This window comes from Lipotes vexillifer, unplaced genomic scaffold, assembly GCF_000442215.2.
Source record: "Lipotes vexillifer unplaced genomic scaffold, Lipotes_vexillifer_v1.1 scaffold1124, whole genome shotgun sequence".
NCBI classification, from domain to species: domain Eukaryota; kingdom Metazoa; phylum Chordata; class Mammalia; order Artiodactyla; family Lipotidae; genus Lipotes; species Lipotes vexillifer.
The window spans coordinates 620,237-643,555 of record NW_006774211.1 but is presented as its reverse complement, the minus strand read 5'-3'; the positions used below and the strand labels follow the sequence as shown (position 1 = coordinate 643,555).

The window sequence follows — 23,319 nt, the reverse complement described above, 5'->3', positions numbered from 1 at the left end:
GCCTATTGTATATTAGGCCTTTAAATGATGATGGATGTACAGATAGATGGAAGGTCCATGGGATGATAGTAAATACATCTTCTCATATGTATCCAAAGGCCATGATATTAGCTAGTTTTTAGTATAGGGGTAAGAATCTTAATGAAATGATAGGTCTTAAATCTGTAGATGCCAGTCTGGCTCAGTATTAATACTGACAGTAGTTTTTGTTTTTAAAAAAGCAAGTATATTAAAATATCTCTATTAGAAAAGATTACAATTTAAAAGGATCATTCTACAATCTTAAAACTAAAAGCAATTTAAGGCAAAGAGGTACATCAAAGAAGCTATTCCATAGCTCAGATACTAGCTCAGTGGAAATTCTGGGTCTCTATCAAGCTGTCTGTATTGTCTCTTGGTAAGTGTGTGCCCTGGCAGATGAGGATCATGTGGCCCACTCTATCTGCCCTTGATTACTGTCCATCTCTAGCCCCTCTTGCCTTGCTAGGCACTTGTTGAGTGCAGAACGGTTATTTGTAGCTGGTGTTGACATTACAGCTCTATGACATAAAATACAGGGATGCCAACTCACTTTTAAATTCTACCTAATGTGTCCTGGCACTGGAAATACCTTGCTTGAGATTTTAATACTGGTTAAGGGAGGAAAATTTCTGCTTAAGCACCACTAACTTAAAAGCGTTAATTTGATTTCTTTCTGTACCTTTTGAATCAGAAAAATAGAAATTCTCCAAATTCTGTTGTGGCACATGGTTTCACAGTTTAAAATAAAATCACAGCTGTCTCATGCAACACAGTCCTTGGTTTTGCAGAAAGTTGTTTTTTCTTCCTTATTCACCAACATCTCAAGTATATAATGCTATGCGCTTTGCTAATTTGTATTATATTTCAGACACACACAAAAAAACATGTATGACTGATTCCTGGATGACCTAGGATAATGTTCTTGTATCCATATACATTGTCATTTATTCTGGATAATTTAAAATTTTTCAGTCTTATTCTTTTTAAAGCTGATCATTTAAAAAATGTAGAAAAGTTGAAAATCCTAAGGTGTTTTTCATTAATATTTCTAAATATTTTAGAGACAGTTGTGGTTTGGGGGACTTGTTTGAATGATTTTCATGTAAGCAAGGAAATTTTTTTGGCTAATAGTTTAATATACTTAAATGCATACTATCTCTGGATGTATTACATCTATCATCAGAATGACTTCCCATTGACACAGTTGTCCTATGTATAGCAGTCCCCAGAACAGTAATTTTAAGAATGCCAATTAAAAGGTCTCTTCCCATAGGAAAACTAAAGAATAGAGGGGAGCATCAACAAAGGTCAGACAGGAGTTGGGCAGCTCAGTTACTTAATTCATTCCAAAACAAAAGCTGACTTAAGTCAGAATGAAATTTTACACTTGACAGAAAGAAAGGAGTTTACTAATTTTAAAATGTAAACATAAATTTTATATAGGGTGTTAACTATCTGAATACATATATTGCCATTTCTCTGCTATATAGTAATATTTCTTGACACCAATGGTAATGTGTTTGTTCCTTCCTCAGCACCAAATGTGTCCATATCTATTTAAACAGTAGGAGCCTCATTTCTAAAGTAACCTATGTTAGGACATATATAAGCCAGTTATTATTATGGTTCATTAAAGTTTCAGAACTTTAGAAAATTCTCAGTTTAAAATAATTTTGACTCATTCATTGAAATATTTTTTTTCGTTTTGCACTATAATTTCAGAAGCAGCATAAGAAATTTGGATTTCTTTGAAAGAGCCAAGTGTGCAATTACAGACTTGAAACACTGCATTAATTCACAAAGTAATGTGAATGATAATATTAAAAATTTCCAAAATAATGCCGATTTAAATGTTCAAAATCCAGTTATGTGCTTTGTTACAAAACAGTCCAAACAAAAATTCCTTTGTTGTTTTCTGTTCTCTTTCAAAATACATGAATCCTACTGAAGTTAATCTATTTTTTCCCACTTCAGAACACCAGGTACTGATTTATCCATTGGAAGTTTTGGCTTGCTTTCTAATACCTAGATTAAGAAAACAAAATAAGACAAGTTATTAACCTGATAATACTCTGAATGAGTATAGTAGACAAGTTTAAAGTCACCTTTTTAAAATATGTGTGTGTGTATACAGATAGATGGATAGATAGATAGCAATTTCCCTCCACCAAAGCGATAGTCACCTTCTGAAATCATTAATACATTATTTTAATACTGATTTGAAGAAAGTGACTATGTCAGTAGCAGAAAGTGTATGCCTGATACCTACAAACTTGATGTTTAGAATTAAAAGAAACATCCTCTGAAACAATCAAGGCTAAAGCAGGATTTATAGGAACAGCAGCCCTGGCCCAGTGAGTTCACTCCTTGCAGCAAGTGTGGCATGTCCACTAAGAAGCAGGTTCATGACCTCTGCACTGTCCTGCATTAGTCCTTTCCCAGCATGGTTCTGGATGTAGAATGTTACATTAACAGGCCGAGACTGGGTCAAAGCCAATAAACCTAATATTGTATTTATATTGTGATCACAGATCCCCACATAAATGAAATAAGAATCACTTAGTCCAAATCATAAACCATCAGTTTCCAAATAGTCATTTCTATGAAAAAAGAACTTAATCATGGTATCTTAGAATTGAACTGGGCCACAGAGTTACCTGGTTCATACGTTGGGTTTACAGTGAGGAAGATGAGGGAGATAGGACACATCAAAGGCACACACTTTCTTACTGGGTGGTTTTTACACACCAATAGAATGCTCTCAAATATTTGATTAGCATGAAAAACAATCGGTGAACTAAGAGATGATGTGTCTTTAAGAGTTAAAAAAAAAGTACAATAACATTACCAAGGGAATCACACACACACTTGCTTACAGAGCCATGGACTGACCACATGGCTTTAGGCAAGATACACACCTTGCTCAAGAAACTTCAAAGACTCCCCGTGGCCACCAGGATGAAGTTCAAACATTTTAGCTTGCTCTTCAGTGCTCGCTTTGATCTGGTCCCAAATTTTCCATTCTTTTTGCCCATGAAACTTATGCCTTAGCCAGACTAGAAGACTTGCTTTTCCAAACATGCCCTGCAATTTCTTCTTGCCATGCAGTTGCAGGTGATGTTGACTCCTCCCAGCATGCCCTTCCTTAACTCTCTCCAGTGCAGTCCTCCTCAGCCCTCAAGGCCCAATTCAAATGCTGTCCTAAAGCCACTCCTGAATCTCAGCCAGAGAAAATTTCGCCTTCCTCTGAACTCTGATCCCTACCAAGGGAGGCGAAAGTGAAAGTCAAAATATAAGAGGTGAGCATCATTCTAAAGGTGAGGGTTTCTCTCGCAAGTCAAGGTTTCTGTACTTCTCCCATTATTTTCCACTCGTAGAGAAGTATGAGCTCGTTATTTTATTACAAATCACTACCTATGGGTCCTTTCATTTTTTCATATTTTCATCTGATCAATATTGCTCATTAAAATTTTACATCAACCACTCTTGCAATTTATAGTCAGTGACAAGTGGCTAAAAAAAGAGAAAAACTATGCTGGAACAAAATAACAATTTTTATTTGTTCTAAATATCTAGCAATATCCAATTCAATGGATTCTACTGATGACAAGCAAGACACCTTCTATACAACAAGAGAATCACCTCACCAGACCTTTTCCTCATGGGAGGGCAGCAGTTTTACCTGAGAGTCACTTAGCTTATTGTAGCAGAGGTCATCCTGTTTTGACTGCATTTTATTTTACCCCCCACCATGGAATTTTCATATTGTATCAAAAATGAAAGTGCCAATGAATACATAATGAGTGAATAAATTAAGGAATTATAAAAATTAAGGGAAATTAATCCACTTATTTTAAATTATTTTACTTTAAGTTCCTCCTCTTCTGGGGATTTTCAGTTATATGGTGACAGCTCCACAAAATATGGGCCATAAACAGCCAGGTTTTCTGTATTTTGGGCATGTTCAGAAGAATATACTTGATGATCTTCTTTCAGTGCTACAACTTTGCTGTCATAGACTACATCTGTCTCTAATGCTATGATGACACTTAAAAAGCACAGGCTTTGCTCCTCTATGGAAATAAGGAAAAGGCTCCCCTCCAAGGTGAATGTAGCCCAATGCACTTTAAGGTCCACCTTCCTCCTGGCTAGGATCCCCAGTAGTGGGCAAAATATGTACAACCAGATAGGTTTATCTGTACTTTGGAAAGCCCACAAACTACAGGTTCATCTGCAGCAACCACTGTCCTGGTTTGTGTAGCAGGGAGAAATTTCTATAAATTTTAAGTTTCTAGTGTAGCTCTGTTAGACACCTTTCTGCATGATCCATAGGCACTGACTGGTGCCTCTCACATCACAGCAAAGCTGACATGTGTTCAGTATCACTCTAATGGTGTTCTTGTGTTGGGAAGGTATCACTCACAGGTAGCATATGTAGTTAGAATCTATAACCCAGCATCACTAGAGCAGGCAGTGCTTAAGGGGTCAAGGTGGGACAGAGAGACAAGAACGCAAAACTACCCTTTAATTACTCTCATCAAAGCACCACACCTGTAATGTTTACGTGCTGGGATTCCTTCTAAGATTTAATTCAAGGAAGGGTTTCAGGACTAGGAAAATTATGAAGGCACCTCCATACATGCCTCCTTTTGCAGGGTATTTCCCTATTACTTGTGTTTGTAGAACTCAAATATGTGAAATCTTGATTTCTACAAAACAGGTGGTCTGACCTCTTCAGCTGCATACTTTAAGACAGTCACTTTCAAAGTGTACTTTGAAGAACTCTAGGAATTTCTTCAGGGCTCCTTCATGGACTATGGGGAAGAGGCAGGAAACCCAACTCTCTGGGCTCCCACAAGGTTATCCACACTGCATATTGCATATTTTACAGACTCAGCTGCCATAGTCTTTGAGGGTAAACAATATGTTCTGTGTCTTGTCTTAAAAGCTAAGTTTCAGGGTGATAAAAACCTGAGTACATCCCCTCCTCCATTCTCTAGCATTATCAAAAAAAGATCAGCTCTAATTATGTTATAGTACAGAAGCTTCCACTTTCTACCTTTGGTCTATTTTACAAGGAAGCTGCAGTAGTAGTGAAAACAAACGTGTATAATGCCTATCAATGAACTAAAACTCATTGTCAGGAGAATTACTTAGCTAGGCAAATAGGACTCACGGTGAAATTGTGCAGCCCGAGGCATACGCATGATGTCCTGTGTAGCGAATTTCACAGCGGACGACATTGTTGGTATAGTCTGACTCAGGCACCAGGTAGCTGGGGTTCACACTGACCTAGGCAACATAAACATCATCTGTGTTTCAGATTTTATTAGCAGTGTCTACTGGTTAATTTCTTCCTATTTTCACAGGGCTAGAACGGAGGCAATGTGCTCCAACTAAATCAAGCAGGGAGGGGGTGTAAGTTAGGCATGTGGTTCAACTCTGGAGAAGTTATCGAAGGAGGCTGTATATTTTTCCCTAAAGTTCTTTCAAATAAGAATTTTTAAAATATATCTAGGTTGGTTTAGAAATACTTCTGGAAGATGTATAATTGCTTGAAGGACCATGATTATTTAACATTGGAATCCAGAGAAGAGGCCCATGAGTTGCAACTGAAATAAATTATGGGTACATATTCAAAGTTCTCTACCTTTAGAATATAGTTTCCAGGTTTTACATCTGTAATATCAATCCACTGGCAGTCTATGTCTGCATTATAGGTATCATAGCAGCCAGGACTCAGCCCCTGAAACAAATAAAATTCAAAAATTAAAAAGATGGTATATGGCTAGAATGTGCTAAAGAATATGCTTATTATTTGCAAATTAAATTTTAAGTTAGTACTTACAAGAGTTTGACATAAAACTATACTTATATTGCATCTCCTTTGAGAAGTATATATTACTCAGCCTTATAGCACCTCCAGCTAAAAAAAATACAGGACTAATATAAGTAGTAGTACATCTCGCTTCTTAAAATTGTCATAAATCACTAGTGATAAATACAATCTTAAGTGACAAAATAGGCCTCTACCAAAATTCTTGAATATTACCAGTTCAGGAATAAAGGCCATTTAATAATCAACTTGACTCAAATGTCTTGGTATCAGTGGAACTCTCTCTAATTTCTCTTCTTGGAAATTACCTTCCTATACTCTGAATATCCAAGATACTCTGTGTATAGATTTTATGGTATTTATCCTTCTCTCCTCTGTATTAAAATCATACTATATAAGAATATATCTAACTAGAGATTGTAAGCTCCCCAAGGACAGAGTCATATTGCATTTTTGAATAGTTAACACTTATGAACTATGTATTATATGCCAGGATCAATTAAACATGTTAAATATATAAATTTAATTCTCACAACTACACGAGGCAGGAGGTAGTATTAACCCATTTTACAAGTAAAGAAACTGAGGCACTATAACGTCAAATAGCTCACCCAAGAATATACAGTTAGTTAATGGCTGAGCTGGTTTTGAGTTTAGACATTTGGGGTCCAGGGTCCCTGATTGTAACCACCACACTATGTTCTTTTTCACATCACTGAATATTTTGTTGTATTAAAGGGATGATTGCCACATCAACTCTACTTGCAAAGATATTCACTTCAGTAAGTAAATGAGTGCCTTCTACAGGCTGAGAAGAGAAAAACACCACTAAGATATGGTCCTTGCTCTCCAGAAAGTTATAGCCTGGTGAAATTTGCTCAAATTGGAGTCCATAGGTATATTCTTGATTCCACTGGTTCTTCATCAGACGTTTTAACTGTTGTATTTGCAGTCTAATACTAATCAAAATGAATTAAAAAGTATAGGCTAGAATCATTTAAACTCAATACCACGATTTAATTTCAGCACTGAAAATTGTTTGGTGCTTAAGATCACCTTGGTCACCAGAGAGATGGCAGAATCATCTAAAGCGTGTTCTACCAGTGCTGGTTTGTCTGTGGTTTGATTTGGGAAGAATGGGGGAGAACTGTGCTCTCACACAGCACACAGTAGTACAGATAGGCCAAACTCAAAAAGTACCTTTGCCTCAGCAGTGAGAACCATTTTCCCACTTTGGTCCATACCAACTTGTGATCATTCGTTAACCTTATGTTGAGTAGTAAATATATTATGAAGAATTTTCTGTTTCTGATTTCCAGCACATAATTCTGATTCTGTCACATAATATATATTCAGTAAGTGTTAGCTATTATTGTTGCTACTACTGCTGCTGCTGCTACTACTACTACTACTACTAACCACCTTCATGGTACTGTAAGGGATTCACTGGATTAGATACCCATTTAAGACTGGTTTAAATAATGCTACAATGCTTATCTTACCTTTAAGTGAACAACAGAACTTTAAAGAATGCTGAAATTGCCACTCTACCTTACTTAAGTGGCATAATTTAAGTATAAGCTTTGATTATTTGAACTGGCAAACAAAAAAGGAGTTTTTCAGTGCAGTAAGCAAACAGGCATTTCCTGTATTCAAACTTTAAAAGCTTTAAAAAAAATGTAGAACCTTAGCCAAGGCTGTATAGATTAACTATTTGGTTTTAGCAAAACATAACTGTTTGCTACATAAATTAATGAGGTTAATATAGCTTTCTAGTTTCGTATATATTATGTAAATTTGTTATCTAAGAACTTATATGAAAGTATAAATATAAAGAAGTCACATCTAGTATTACTTTTGGATACATTTAAAAACTTTATAATACAACTAATCTAAGTCAATACTGGGACTTTGTGAGAATTTTTTTTTTTCCCTTTAAATGAAGCCCATGTTCGAGAAACACCAGTCTAGTGAAAAACACAAATACATTAGTCATTTGTAGTGTAAGACCTAGTGAATAATGGTTAAATAGGACACAGAGGATAATTAACAAGAAAGCTACCTAGCTGATTCACTTCATTATAAACAGAAACGAACACACCATTGTAAAGCAATTATACTCCAATAAAGATGTTAAAAAAAAAAAAGAAAGCTACCACATAAAAAGAAGTAGGGTCACCCCCCACGGAACTGGGGGACTCACATGCTATAAATACCTATAGTCTTAGATTCAAATATTTCAGCAGTGAGCTGTCCAGAGTGCCTCTTTTTCTAAAGGAAGAAAATAAACTCCAGGTCCACTGCACAGGTGGGTGCTGTGGGACTTAGAGATCACTGAGTGAAAAGGGGACCTCTATATACACATATGTGTAATGTGTGGATAGGTTACATCTCTTTTGCTTAAAGAGTAAGTGCTGCCCCAGGGCGAGAGGAATTGAACCCTTACCCCTCCAACTGCTATGATGTTCTAAGCCGAGAGAAAGAAGCAAAGATAACATTTAGGTCACCAGAAAGCTTCCTGCCACAGCCCTGGAATTTGCTTCCCAAGATGCCAGCTGCTGATCCTTTTGTGCCCTGAGTTATGTACATTTACTACTCCCTGCCAAGATTTCCGCTGGAGTAAAATTATAATGTCGTTTTACAAATTAGGGTTTCTTATGGAAATACTGGCACAGCTTTTAAATGACACACATTTTCCCATTATAAGACATACAAACTGCTTAGGACAGCACTCTTTTTAAAAATCCATCCAAAGGACATCTGACATCAATTACACCGTAGGTTTAAATATATATGCATATGGAGAAAGAAACTGTGTCCTCTGCTCTTCTTCATATGATTAAAAGAGACATTTTTTTAAGTACTTTTTAAAAAACTTATTTTCTGGCCTTTTGCTAATCCCAATCACCATTCTATTTTTAGTTTAATAGGTAGAAGAAGGTATAGTTTTGCAGGTGACAAAACAGAGATATCTTTTCTACAATTGCTTACCAATCAAGTTAAAGAATACAGAATGAGTGCAGAAACTGGAAACCATTAGGATTTTTTCAGATAATAAACTACTGCTTTTCACTGTAGAACATAACAGGTAGGCACATTGACTTTCTGTGATGATGAAATACTTTAAAAGTAATTTGGATCATCAAGCCATCACTTTCCTTTTCCCAATAATTTACCATATGGACTAGATGACCCCCTAAATAAAATAGTTTTTTTAAAAAGACAGCCTGCAGGAAAGAAAATAGAAGACTGTTTTCTCTCTGAAGCCTGTGGGTTCTTGATTCCAGGTTGCCACCCTACCTGTGTGTGTGCAGTACATGCAAACCGCCTATGGTAGCCGTAGTCACAGGATGTGTCCTCAAGACAGAAACTTGCTTTGTGGCCTTCAGCCACTCTCCTCTGGGTGCTGGCATCAAGCAGGTCATAGTGGCTGAATTCATCCATGCTGTGGTAATGTCTAATGTCCCACACAACACAGAGACAGTGGTCAGTAACATACAGGGAAAGCAAGGAGGATTCTAGATGACATCCCCACTGCTTCCTGCACTTGTTTTCACATCAAAATTGAGATCAAGTTGATCTTCTTAAAGGTAGATTCATGCTAGATTTTTTTTTTTTTTTTTTTTTTTTAATAGCAGTGCCAACCCTGAACTCGTGGGTACTGGCACATTCAGGTATAGCAGTTCTATCCCTATAAGAGCAACACAAATATCCTGTCTATATGTCTCTTTAGAGAATGACAAGCAAATAGTTTCCTCCCCAGATTCCAGGTCAAAATGGAGCTTGCTTCATGTTTTACACCAAAGACAGAGTACGCGGGCCTCTCACTGTTGTGGCCTCTCCCGCTGCAGAGCACAGGCTCCGGACGCGCAGGCCCAGCGGCCATGGCTCACGGGCCCAGCCGCTCCGCGGCACGTGGGATCCTCCCGGACCGGGGCACGAACCCGCGCCCCCTGCATCGGCAGGCGGACTCCCAACCACTGCGCCACCAGGGAAGCCCCATGCTAGATTTTTTTTCCAGGACAAAAATCTATCAAAATTATAAGGCTTTAACTTTGCTACCAGGAAAAAAAGACCTACTTTGAGTATTTTGCTTTTCTGTTTCACTCTGTTTTATATTTGAATATGAAATAGAGATAGATAGTAAATTATCTTTGTTTAAGTGAAACTTGCCATATGTTCTCTAGTATATCTCTTTGGCTGCCACTACCGATGCTTCATTCCAAAATAGAAGAGCACTTGTCTCTTGGGAGGTTTCTGTGAAATTTTAAAAAATTGTGTTCTCACACATTTAAAATCCTTACTAAAATGCAAAGGAGAAATAAAGGCATGTTTTATCCACCATTATTATTTAACTAGTATAAACTTTTATTTAGAAATAATTCTATTTTATCAGCAAATTAGGTGCTCACATCTATTTTCCTCCTTTCATTAAAGTGAAGGTGCTGAGCTGTTCATCTTCTCACATAAGGAAAGAACAAGAAGAAATGGCTTGAACTATAGAAAGTTTAAGGGCACAAAACAGGATTTCCTGGCAATAAACACCTAGGCAAGTTACCAAGTCAAACTATAGAATTACCTTATGTGAAAATACTTAAATTTAGGATAAAACGCAACTACCTTTTGCTTGGGTTTGATACAGGCCTTTTAAAAGATTGAGGTAGGCCCTTCTCAGTTCATGGAGTAAATCATCTACATCTTTCTTTGAGAACGGTATCTGAATCCTTTTCATGTGTGATCTTTATTAAATGCTATGAAATGCTAACTAACTGTAGATGATCTTGACTGTAATAGGCTTTTTTAGAACTCTTACCTGTAGTATATTGGGATAAAATTCTAGTGAAGCTAATTGCTGTATCCTATCAACAGTTTTAATAAGCTGGGCTTAGAGTTTCCAGTTTAAAAGATAACAGGATATAGTAGTTGATGTATTATTTTAAAGATAGATTTCCTTGATTATGTCAAATCACACAGAGAGAAATTCTAAATGTAAATAACAGCAATTTTCTATCTTTGTGTAAGAATTTGTCATATCAAGAATCACCTGTAAAATGAAAAAGCAACTCAAAAGTACCCAAGAGGCCCATCCACTTACTGGTGACAACTGTGCCATTCCCAGGAATATCTCGGTCGGCTTGGTAAGAAATCTGATGTCCCTTGGTTTTTCACTCTTTGGGGAAATCTTAGCAGCACCCTGTGATCATAATCTCTGACATCTGCCCTGTATGCTGAGCTGTGATTTTGAAAAAAGAAACATTATTATTTTCACAGAATATTAACTAAAGACAAAATTACAAGCAAAACCTTTCCATTTTATAATGGTCACTACCCTCTTCCCCCAACTAGGCTATCAGTTCCAAGAGACCAGGGCATTTTGCATACATTTTTTTCTTAAACAGTTAACTAAGATGTAAAGTGGGGAAGTAACTCTAATAAAAGAGTATTCCCAGATTAGATAAATAATTTAGTAACTATCTTTAAAACAACGGCATTACTGTAGTAATATGGAATGCAATGGTGTGTGGTGCAAGACTCTAGAATGAAGATGATGAGCTTGGATTTCATCTCTTCTTTTAGCTGGACAGTTACAAAGGAAGTGGAAGAAATTTACAAAATAATTTTTTTCGTATTTATTTTGTGTGAATATATATATTTAAATACTATTGATGACCTTACTTTACATTAAAAAAAATTTTTATGCGTCTTATCAAATCATCTTTTGCTCCCTCTGCTGGTTTCCCAGCAGCAAACTCAGGGAATTCCATTCCCCAAATTGCTAAGATTTTATTTTAGGACTAATGCAAAAACAAAGCTCTTGCTCATGCTCTTATTCTGGCTGAAGTAATACCAAAATAACTAAGTTAATTGTGGCTTCAAATAAAAGAAGAAAACTATGACACACAATAAGGGGTGCCGTACTGGCAAAGTGGCTCCCAAACTTTTAAAGGGGTATTAACAAGCTCTTCCATTACAGTATTTTTCCACGTTATAGTAGTTTAATAAAACCTTATTGGAAACAGTTGGCTCCAGAGTTTAAGGATCTTGGAAAAAGAATAGGAGACATTTCCCCCCCCCACACACACACACACACACTCTCCAGGATAAGGGTTTGTTTCATCTCCCTGACTTGTGCCACAGTTTGAAAGTCAGAACCCACAGAAATCTTCAAAATTTTAACTCTCCGTCCAGGTCAGCATGCCCAGGAGAACACGTTCCACTTCCCAACTCCTGTCTGCACGGAACAAGAGTGGTCAGAACCAGGCACTTGAGCAGCACCCCCGGAACCAAGACGGAGGAGCTGGGCCGAGGAGATGCAGCTGGTACCTGGCCAAGCAGTTTTCCTCCGCAGCGCATCTCAGGTTGTACATGGCCGTCTTTTGCACGTACGTGGACGCCTGGATGTAGTAGGGGTCGGGCACCAGGTCCGGAAGACCTAAACGTCAGCCAGGCGATAGGCAAAACAGTGAGACAACTCAGCGGCCCTCACCCTGGCTCCGGGTCCCTCCATGTCCCTTACTCCTCACCCTTCACCCAGCCGGACTGCGGTTGTAGGGCTGCGGCTAGCAGAAGAATGGGGACGCCCAGGGCTGCAAAGCAATGTGGAAAGAAAGCAGGAGGGGCCAGGCGCGTGGTTTGCACCAGATTCCAGGGCTGCCTCTGCAGGAGCAGGGGGAGGGATGGGATCTGCATGGACTGAGGCCTGCCGCGCCCAGGCAGCCACGTCGGGGAGCCACAGAGTTGGGGAAAGGGTGCGCGGGTGTTTCCGGCGACTTGGGGGAGCTTACCATACTGGAAGTAGCCGGTGCCATATCCGGGCCGGTACCTGCTCCCAGGCCTGGGCCTTTCGTATGTGTCGTAGTAGTTGTAATAGGGGTTGTCGTCGGTGTACTTGTAGGGGTTATACGGGTCGTCGCCCACCATGCCGTCCACGTCCACGCGGTTGGGCGGCCGCAGGTTACTGAGCGCCGGGAGCTCTCCTGGCGCCGTCTGGTTACCGGTGCGCGGGGCCCCAGATTATCAAATCATCTTTTGCTCCCTCTGCTGGTTTCCCAGCAGCAAACTCAGGGAATTCCATTCCCCAAATTGCTAAGATTTTATTTTAGGACTAATGCAAAAACAAAGCTCTTGCTCATGCTCTTATTCTGGCTGAAGTAATACCAAAATAACTAAGTTAATTGTGGCTTCAAATAAAAGAAGAAAACTATGACACACAATAAGGGGTGCCGTACTGGCAAAGTGGCTCCCAAACTTTTAAAGGGGTATTAACAAGCTCTTCCATTACAGTATTTTTCCACGTTATAGTAGTTTAATAAAACCTTATTGGAAACAGTTGGCTCCAGAGTTTAAGGATCTTGGAAAAAGAATAGGAGACATTTCCCCCCCCCACACACACACACACACACTCTCCAGGATAAGGGTTTGTTTCATCTCCCTGACTTGTGCCACAGTTTGAAAGTCAGAACCCACAGAAATCTTCAAAATTTTAACTCTCCGTCCAGGTCAGCATGCCCAGGAGAACACGTTCCACTTCCCAACTCCTGTCTGCACGGAACAAGAGTGGTCAGAACCAGGCACTTGAGCAGCACCCCCGGAACCAAGACGGAGGAGCTGGGCCGAGGAGATGCAGCTGGTACCTGGCCAAGCAGTTTTCCTCCGCAGCGCATCTCAGGTTGTACATGGCCGTCTTTTGCACGTACGTGGACGCCTGGATGTAGTAGGGGTCGGGCACCAGGTCCGGAAGACCTAAACGTCAGCCAGGCGATAGGCAAAACAGTGAGACAACTCAGCGGCCCTCACCCTGGCTCCGGGTCCCTCCATGTCCCTTACTCCTCACCCTTCACCCAGCCGGACTGCGGTTGTAGGGCTGCGGCTAGCAGAAGAATGGGGACGCCCAGGGCTGCAAAGCAATGTGGAAAGAAAGCAGGAGGGGCCAGGCGCGTGGTTTGCACCAGATTCCAGGGCTGCCTCTGCAGGAGCAGGGGGAGGGATGGGATCTGCATGGACTGAGGCCTGCCGCGCCCAGGCAGCCACGTCGGGGAGCCACAGAGTTGGGGAAAGGGTGCGCGGGTGTTTCCGGCGACTTGGGGGAGCTTACCATACTGGAAGTAGCCGGTGCCATATCCGGGCCGGTACCTGCTCCCAGGCCTGGGCCTTTCGTATGTGTCGTAGTAGTTGTAATAGGGGTTGTCGTCGGTGTACTTGTAGGGGTTATACGGGTCGTCGCCCACCATGCCGTCCACGTCCACGCGGTTGGGCGGCCGCAGGTTACTGAGCGCCGGGAGCTCTCCTGGCGCCGTCTGGTTACCGGTGCGCGGGGCCCCAGACATTGAGTAGCCAGCTTGGAACCAGTGGCGGGCGGCGGGCCTGGGGCGGCCAGCTGCCGCTCCAGACGAGCCGGCCTTCCGCGCCCGTGCCGCCACCGTGCGGTTGTTGCGGAGCAGCAAGATTGGCGTGCGCAGCTGCGGGGCGGTGGCGTTGGCGGCGCCCGGGGCGGTGGTGCCGGGTTCCCGCCGGCGCTGTGGCTGGTACTGCGAGCCCAGGCTCAGCAAGCTAAACACCTGCCCGTTGTTCTCCCATTGGATCTTCTGGCGCCAGGCGCCCGGAGCCGCCGGCTGCTCGCGAGGGGGCTGCTGGTGGCCGGCGGCCGGCGGGGCGCAGCGCACGAGTGCGCAGAGCTGAAGCGGCCCGAGCAGGAGTGCGGTCCAGGCGTAGCGCATCGCTCCCTTTGCTGGATTGTCCCCGCTCCGGGAGGACGTAGGTCGGAGAAAAAAAAAAAAAAAGACGGGGCTCAAATCACGAGAGGAAGGGAGAAATCTTCAACTAGGGAGGCGGACTGGGCTCGCGTCTATCTCAGTCCCCACCAAGCAGTGCCAAGGATGGGCTGCAGACCCTCTCCAGTAAAGGCGGCTGCTGGGACGTGGCACTCGCCTCTTTCCTCTTTCTCAGTCCTTCTGGAAGGCGACGGGGAGCGGCGTGGCGGCCCCGGCGAACGGGCAGTGTCTGGAGTGAAGGAAGGAGGAGAGATTTTAAACTTTCTGGCACATTTGCAAAGTTACACAAGCCGTTCTGGCCCGGCCGCCCCTCCGCTATTTGTTCACGTAATGTGATTGGAAACGTGCAAGGCGGACAGCTCCTCGCCTCTGCCCCTCCCTCCCCTCCCCGTCTTGTCCTCCTCCCCCCAGACACGTTGCACAGGGAGCGTTAAGGGGAAAGAACAAAACGGAACACACATCCTGAGACACACTCTTAATCTGGGGCGAACATGCAGGAATTTCAAAAGACTCAGACAGGCAAAGCCAGCCAGACCATGGGGCGACGCCAAAATATGCACGAAGAAAAATGCTATTAGGTCACCAGCCCTGCAGAGGCGGGAAGTCAGGAGGTGGGGAGGGTGCTGGGGGCGAGAGTCGGGGATGGGGGTAGGGGGGAGGGGGGAGAGGGAGGGGGGAAAGTGGGCGGAGGAACCATTGTGACTAACTTATCCATAAGGAGTTAACCAGACAAATTTCCCAATGCACACTCCTCGCTTTTTTGGGAAGCGCCTTCAGCAAATAAACCCCAAGATATCAAATTTTGTTTTTCTGTGTGTAGGTAATATGAGAAATGGGTTACAAATTTATTTCCTCCAGTGAATATTTTAATAACCAAAAGTAAAATTTTACAGGGAACAAAGCCAGCTAACGCTGAAGTGATGAATAAACCTGTCTCTTTCAAAATGCAGGCCTGAATTGTACTTTAAGTGGAAGTGAAGAACCATCTTTCATTTCCACAGTGTCTCTCAGGAAGTTTCAGTAAAGGGGGCTAGAGCAAGTCTGTCTTAGCACTCAGAAGGCAGTTTCAAATATGCATTTCATCTGATTTTTTTCTCTTTATATGTTTAATAAGGAGGTTTGACTTTGGATTAAAAAAAAAAACTTAAATAACCATTTGTTAAATGTTGAAAAGTCAGTAAAGAATCCTTTGGTGTTTGATTGATCTTCCAAGCTAAACAAAGAGGTTGAGGAAGAAACAGCCTTGGGTTTCAGATTTTGGTAAAGAGAAGGGAATGGGAGTGGCCAGAGGAGAGTGCATAGGAGGCTGTGGGTAGGAGATAGGTAATGCTGACTGGAAAGGGATGCTTAATGGACGAGTTGTTCACATGCCACTCAGGGTTTGGGCAGTGCTGGAAGCATTTCAAAGAAAAATATTTAACGGCTTAATTTAAAACTACAGTCAGAACAAGGTTTTATTAACCTTTTAATTGGACTCATCATTGATTGGGCCATTGTCTAGATACACTTCAATATTCACCTATCACTGTTGGTCTCTGTCTCTTGATGATTAACCACCACATTTGGATTGTGTCGTGGACCTCTGCTGATTTGACTGCCCAACACACATTTCACTTGTTTTCTGGTCAGAACAACTGTATCTTCCTTTTGGAAACTTCCCCTACCCAGTTGCATGGTGGGACTGACTGAGCATTCGTAAGACTTCCCCCACTTCAAACGGTGGTCATTAGACTCAAGCATGGCTAATCAAACCATCTCCCTAGAGTTCAAATCTTGAGCAGAAGTACACAAAGGTCAGAAATGTTGGAGCCCGCTCTTCATTTGGACAGAGTTTAAACTCTGGGTGGCATCAGGCTGGCTTGAGGGAGATAAATACATAGGTTTCAAGAATCCTACCATTCGGGTATATCCCTATGCGTTGAATATGGGGTGTTGAGTCCATTTCGCGGAGCAAGGAGTAGGTCTTCTCCGCTCTTCCCGCTAGTAAAGAAAGTTTCTGTGAGTTGTTGCTACACAGATTCCCCTTAAGGTGTCTTAGGCCAGTACCTTCGAAGACCTGGTTCTTCAGCTTTTCCTTCCATTTTTCCACTGCATTCCTTTGTAGCTTAATGTGGTCAGAGTCAATTTCTGTTGTTTACCACTCAAGAACCCTGATTGACACTAAGGTGAGGGTTGGCTGGTTCTCTCACGTAATCAGATATCATGATTCTGAATCCAAGGTGATGCATTTGGCTTTTACTGAGTCAAGTTAGATTTGCTCTGCTGTGTCCACACACCATCCTTGATCACAAACGGGTGTCAGGTGGAAGCTTGCCTATGGATTGCCAGATCTCTTACTTAAATGTTGAAGATAAAAATTCAAGTGCAAATCCCATGGATGATGGCAGGTCAGCAGTGCTATCCCTCTGTATGAAGTTCAGAGACATCTCTAGCTATCATGTTATAGACTTGTGGCAGAACTTAAACTACTCAATTCCCCAAACGCACTAAGAGAAGGAGTAAAAAGAAGAAGTAGGTGTATATAATTTGGATGGATGGGCCAAATCATAGGAGAATCAGGAAGGGAGAGAGTGTAATTATCTCTCATCAGAAAAATGTTCTGTATTCACCCATGAAGAGCTCGTTCGCCAGGAAAGAGAAGCCCACAACTGCTAGGGCTTGACCACACGCTGCTGAGGGAAGACCTCTGCTATGGAGTTCTGACTGTCAGAGTGGCAAACCCGAGTGTCCCTTAATGGGAGGGTAGAAAATTTTTCCTGGATCTTGGATAAAATACTCTTGCTTCCAGTCCTGGTGTTTACATTAAAAAAACTGTGTGTCTTTGGACAGCTGACTTACTTTCCCTGGCTCTTAGTTTTATTTAGGAATCAAGGATTAACTCAAATCCTTTCTAAAGTATTTTCCCTGTTTTAAAATCACTGATTTTTGTGAATAGCCAAGTAACTCCAGTTACTTTCAATTCATTCACTATAACGTTTCATTATGATTATTAATATTTAATTGAATAACTCCTTTAGTTGGACTTTAAAGCTTTGGATGTATTTTATGTGTGAGAGTGTGCAGACTGCCATTTTCCCTTTTTACATATTTCCCATCAGAAATTCAGTGTACATTTGTTTTACAAATATTTCTTGAATACAGTTATACTGTGAAGTGTAGTATACTGTAATGGTTATTTGCCCACCTGGGCACTCAATGAATGTCAATTGATTAACTCATTATCAAAATTTATGGCTGAATGAAGTTCACCATTTTTTTCAAATTTGCTCCAACAGACTTAAAATTTTCTTGTCAGAATAAAATAACTAGAATAGTAATGTGTGCACTATTTATTTTCTTTTAAACACACAACACTACTTTAGGGGGGAAAGCACATTACCCTTTGTTATACTTCCTCGTGAGATGGTTAGTTGCTTTTCTTTCTCTTCCCCTTTCTCTAAACTCGCTCTGCCTTACAACTCAGCTGGCTGAAAACAAACATGTGGCTAGCACATTGGGGACAATTGAAAGTGTTTGCAAACCCTGTTAGAGACAGTCTAGCCACACATTGTGCCTTCTGTTCAATGACAAAGCTATTATTCACAAAATTGGAGAAACTACAGTTCCTTCTACTCAACACTGAAATAATCATGAATAATGACAATAATAATTGCAGCTACATCAAGATACCTTTGCTTTTAGCTTTAGTAAGATCCATAGCTGATTCCACTTTGACTCTGAGATCTTCTTTTGTGGACAATTCTACAGTATATAGCATAAGAGGAAAAGAGATGGAATTATGCTATTTTTTCAAGGTTCTAGAATATCGATATCAAGAATTTAAACTGCAGTGTCTGTCACATTGATTAAGAAGTGAAAGTTGTTGGGACTTCCCTGGTGGTGCAGTGGTTAAGAATCCACCTGCCAATGCATAGGACACGGGTTCAAGCCCTGGTCCAGGAAGATCCCACATGCCGTGAAGCAACTAAGCCCATGCGCCACCACTGAGCCTGCACGCTAGAGCCCGTGAGCTACAGCTACTGAGCCCACGTGCCACAACTACTGAAGCCCGCGTGCCTAGACCCCGTGCTCCACAACAAGAGAAGTCACCGCAATGAGAAGTCCACACACCGCAACGAAGAGTAGCCCCGCTCACTGCAACTAGAGAAATCCCACGCGCAGCAACGAAGACCCAACGCAGCCAAGAATGAATAACTAATTTTTTTTTTACATCTTTATTGGAGTATAATTGCTTTACAATGGTGTGTTAGTTTCTGCTTTATAACAAAGTGAATCAGTTATACATACACATATATCCCCATATCTCTTCCCTCTTGCGTCTCCCTCCCTCCCACCCTCCCTATCCCACCCCTCTAGGTGGTCACAAAGCACTGAGCTGATCTCCCTGTGCTATGCGGCTGCTTCCCACTAGCTATCCATTTTACGTTTGGTAGTGTATATATGTCCATGCCACTCTCTCACTTTGTCACAGCTTACACTTCCCCCTCCCCATATCCTCAAGTCCATTCTCTAGTAGGTCTGTGTTTTTATTCCCGTCTTACCCCTAGGTTCTTCATGACATTTTTTTTCTTAGATTCCATATATATGTGTTAGCATACGGTATTTGTCTTTCTCTTTCTGACTTACTTCACTCTGTATGACAGACTCTAGGTCCATCCACCTCACTACAAATAACTCAGTTTTGTTTCTTTTTATGGCTGAGTAATGTTCCATTGTATATATGTGCCACATCTTCTTTATCCATTCATCTGTTGATGGACACTTAGGTTGCTTCCATCTCCTGTGGAAGTTTCTATAAGACTGTTCTGATATTTGTAAACTGTGTTCATATATGTGGGATAATTCATATAAATGGAAAGTAGAGTTACGCAGAAAGCCAGAACTCTAATGCCTTGGTGGAAGGACTCTGAGTTGAGCACAGATTCTTTAGTTTGGGGTTCAGGAAGCTCATACAAATGTCGTTCATTGGTAGACTAATATTCATATGTGCTTTGGTGCCATGCAGTTTGAAAACATCACAGAGAATAAAATCAACAAAGCAAGTGGGAAGTTGGAGATGTGTAAGTGAGAAATGATTGAGAAAAAAGTAGGCATGATATCCAACACAAGGGAGATGAATTGAGAGGTGAATGAAAACACTAAGCACATTTTTGAAGGTAATTTAGAAAGGAGTACAGCGTGAACCAGAAGTCTTTGAACCAGAAATCTTCTTTCTTAGGGTAAAATAGAGGAGAAGAGCAAGTTAGTTTTGAAGTTAACAATGTGCTTGTGTTCCCTTGACCTCATTCTTATCTTCTGCCACATACCACTTCCAGGTACTCGCTCAAATATAAAAAGTAGACTGTTGGTACACACTTATCTCTGTGTCAAGGCTGAAATGAAAAAAAAACAAAAAACAAAAAAAAAACTGTAAACAGACCAGATAGAAGAATTCCAGAAATAATGAATTTTAAATATATCTTGTTTGGTTACTTATCCCCTTGGGCCACCTAGGGAACGGAAAAGTGGAGCTTAACCCTAGGGAATGGAAAAGTATTTTTTTCTAGTGTCTTTAATGCATATTCATATGTGATTAAGTAAATATTGTTAGTCACTATAACAAAATGGGAAGATGAGAAAGGGTGAAGTTATGATAGGAGAATGAGTCTTTGAAATTCAGTTAATCAGAGTTCAAAGTAATTTGGTTACATTGACCACAGAAATAAGGGGTCAGCCTTATTTTTGGCAAAACTGCCTACAAATGAAGTCCAAGTGATTCGATTGGACGTGATGGACTGTCCATGCCAAAGAATCCACTGTTCTTCATGCCATGAGTTGTACTAGGGTCATTCCTGTTTTTAACTAATACAATGAAGTGTGTCCTTTGGTCCATGTCCTGCCTTATTTGCTGCTTCTCAGCTCTTCCTGGATTCAGCTTCACTGTCTCAGAACCCTAAAAGTTATTTAATACAACCTGGATATGATCCTCTGAGATGGTGGGATAGAGGTCAGGAGAACATTTATGCTTAACTAGGGTGTCCCCATCTACTTGTCACATGCTATGATTGCAGTCCACCATCAGATCGTCTTCCCTCTGCTTTAACTTAAACCAAAGTGCCCTGCCTTCATTTAGTGTCCAGGAGGACTAAGATCACAGATTACTAACAACCTATTGCAAATTATATGGAGTTGTATTATTTTCTCTCTCTCCTGTAAGACAGTAGTTCTCAGAACATTTGAGGGTGTTATGGATGTTTGGAGTAGAGGCAGAGTGAAGAAAGATCTTGATGAGGCTCTAGAGGTGAAAACCTGTTTACTAATCGTTGCTCAAGATGAGCTTTGAGAATCATTATTCTTTCTCTTTCTGTTATTTTTAGAAAATTGCTTATTTCACCATCTTACGTCTTCTTGATTATATAGCACCTTAAGCAAAGAATCAAAGACTTTTATATCATGGCTCTTAAAGCTATGATGTAGCTCTTAAAGCAGGTCCAGTTAGTTATATAGTTAGTACATTGTTGTAAACATGGGTTTCTTTGGCTTCTATGTATTTTCTTTTCCTACTTTTCAGCTATTTCATGGATCACAGCTATCCCTTCAAGAAAGTGGCAGATAAAAAGAGAAAAATTGAAGCTCATAAAGTGTGTGGGAACTCTGTCTCCTATAGGTCACATAATGGCACTGAACAGTTTGACCACTATTCTGGGCTACTTATGGGAACAAGACAGGCTTTTCTGCCAGTGACATATCTCTTATACTTTATTCTCAACAGTCTATATAAGTTTTTGCAAATAATTAATACAAGAGCCTATGATACAATGGCATATTTGAAAACATTAAATGAATTGATTAAATGAAAATATTAAATGAATATTAAGTGAAACTTGTAAATGAATGTATACAACCTCAAAATGATCCGTGACGAAGGAATCTCTCATGCCCAAAAAATGAGTTGAATACACAAGGCCTTTTCAAACTTGCTAAATGGATTCTCAGTAGAAGAAGGAAATAATAAGGAAATGAATAGTAATAAAAATAAGCAACTTAATCACTCTCTTTAAAAGACACTACTGGTCCTCTCATTAACAATAAGCATTTCTATTTCTTGTCATTTGCAATGCTTCTGACACAGTGTAAAGTGCTTAAATGTATTACCTCATTTTCTCCTCACAACAACCCTGTGAGCTGGTTATTAATACCTCCATTTTATGAATAGAAAACAGAAGCTTAGATAGATTAAGCAACACGCTCAGTTAAAAATGGACAAAACTAGATCTTGAACCTAAGGTTTATCCTGTTATAAACACTATATTACTCTTGCCACGTGAAGTAGAATAAAGGTAAGTAATAGTCTCTTTCATTTTCTTTCTTTGTTTTAATTCTTGGAAAATTAGGCTTAGTAACTCACTGAAGGAGGTTGTGGCCAGGTCAATTAAATGACTAGCAATGACTATTTACCTAGTGCCTAAGGGTAAATGGCTTTGGGATAACTGGTTGATGGAGACAGACAGTCCTTGGATAACTATTACCTCTACTATTTACTAACAGGGAGTTCTTGGATGAATTAAGTGTTCTGAGACTCAGGTTTCTCAACCAAAAATAAAGATAAGACTTATCTTGCAGGAATTGTTGTGAGTATGAAACATTTGTAAGTATATGGGAGAGAATCTAGCTTACATTAGGCAGTAAGTAGATGATAACTGTTGTTAATGCTTGGTACTTGGACATTACAATTTAAAAGTCAACAAGACTATTTATATATAAACAATTATGCAGAAAGGAATTTTCTCTAAACATGGAAAAAGAGACATTATTTAATTTTTAAAGTGCCTGTTTTGTTACTTTGAGGCAAGAAGATTCTTTAAAAAATAAGTCAGCTTTATTTAGCTGTAATTTACATAAAATAAGATGTGTAACTTGCAAGTACACAGTTTGATGAGTTTTAACAAATGCATATGTCTTTGTAATCAGCACCACGATCAGGATATAGACTGTTTCCATCATTCCATGAAGTCCCCATGAGCCCACCCCACCCCTGCCCCAGGAAACCACAGATCTGATTTTTTTTCACCTAGATTAGTTTTATCTGCTCTAGGACTTCATATAAGTAGGAATTATACAGCAGATATCCTTTTGTGTCTGTTCTTTTGCTCAGCATGTCTAAGATTCATCCATTGATTGTTGCTCAATCTGCAGTTCATTTATCTTTCATAATGAGTAATGTTTCATGCTATGAACATACCATAATTTGTTTATTTGCTTGTTTGTTTCCCAGACTGGAGCTATTATGAATAAAGCTGCTGTGAGTATTCATCTACAAATTATTCATTGGATGTATTTTTTATTCATTTTTGTAAATACTTAGGGGTAGAATTGCTGCATCTTTAGAGTTAGGTATGTGTTTACTTTTATAAGAAACTATCAAATCTTTTTACAAGTAGTTGTATTATTTTACATTCACACCAGCCGCATACAGAGATTCCGTTGTTCCACATTCTTGTCAACCCCTGATATTTCAGTCTTTTTCCATTTTAGCCATTGGGTGTGAAGTGGTATTTCATTGTTATTTTAATTTGCATTCCTTAATGACATGATTTTAAGCATTACTTTCATGTGATACTTTTTTGTGTGCTATACATTTTTGAAATATATATTCAATTTTTTGCCCAATTTATTTCTTATATTCTTATTAAGGTGTAAGAGTTTTTTATA

The 23,319-nt window shown here is 40.2% G+C and overlaps 1 protein-coding gene across 2 annotated transcripts; it reads right to left on the bottom strand.

Moving 5' to 3' along the window:
* Positions 1–5,193: 5,193 nt before the first annotated feature.
* Positions 5,194–14,574, bottom strand: LOX (lysyl oxidase). Of its 2 annotated transcripts, none has more exons than XM_007449039.1 (6): positions 13,953–14,574; positions 13,492–13,600; positions 10,953–11,090; positions 9,158–9,314; positions 5,672–5,767; positions 5,194–5,313 (listed from the first exon to the last, which is right to left on the bottom strand). In XM_007449039.1, the coding sequence occupies exons 1-6, from the start codon at positions 14,572–14,574 to the stop codon at positions 5,194–5,196; spliced, it is 1,242 nt and encodes a 413-aa protein (XP_007449101.1). The 2 variants fall into 2 exon arrangements, with proteins under 2 accessions (XP_007449101.1, XP_007449102.1); XM_007449040.1 differs by lacking the exons at positions 13,492–13,600; positions 13,953–14,574 and adding exons at positions 12,182–12,290; positions 12,643–12,778.
* Between the last annotated feature and the right edge of the window lie 8,745 nt (positions 14,575–23,319).

What these genes read in the sequence shown, in the direction of transcription:
- LOX (XM_007449039.1), bottom strand. Translation starts at nt 14,574, where the DNA reads ATGCGCTACGCCTGGACCGCACTCCTGCTCGGGCCGCTTCAGCTCTGC. An exon ending in CACCGGCTACTTCCAGTATG is followed by an intron (nt 13,601 to 13,952) that starts GTAAGCTCCCCC and finishes GCTGACGTTTAG; the next exon opens with GTCTTCCGGACCTGGTGCCC. An exon ending in GAGGAAAACTGCTTGGCCAG is followed by an intron (nt 11,091 to 13,491) that starts GTACCAGCTGCA and finishes TCAAAATCACAG; the next exon opens with CTCAGCATACAGGGCAGATG.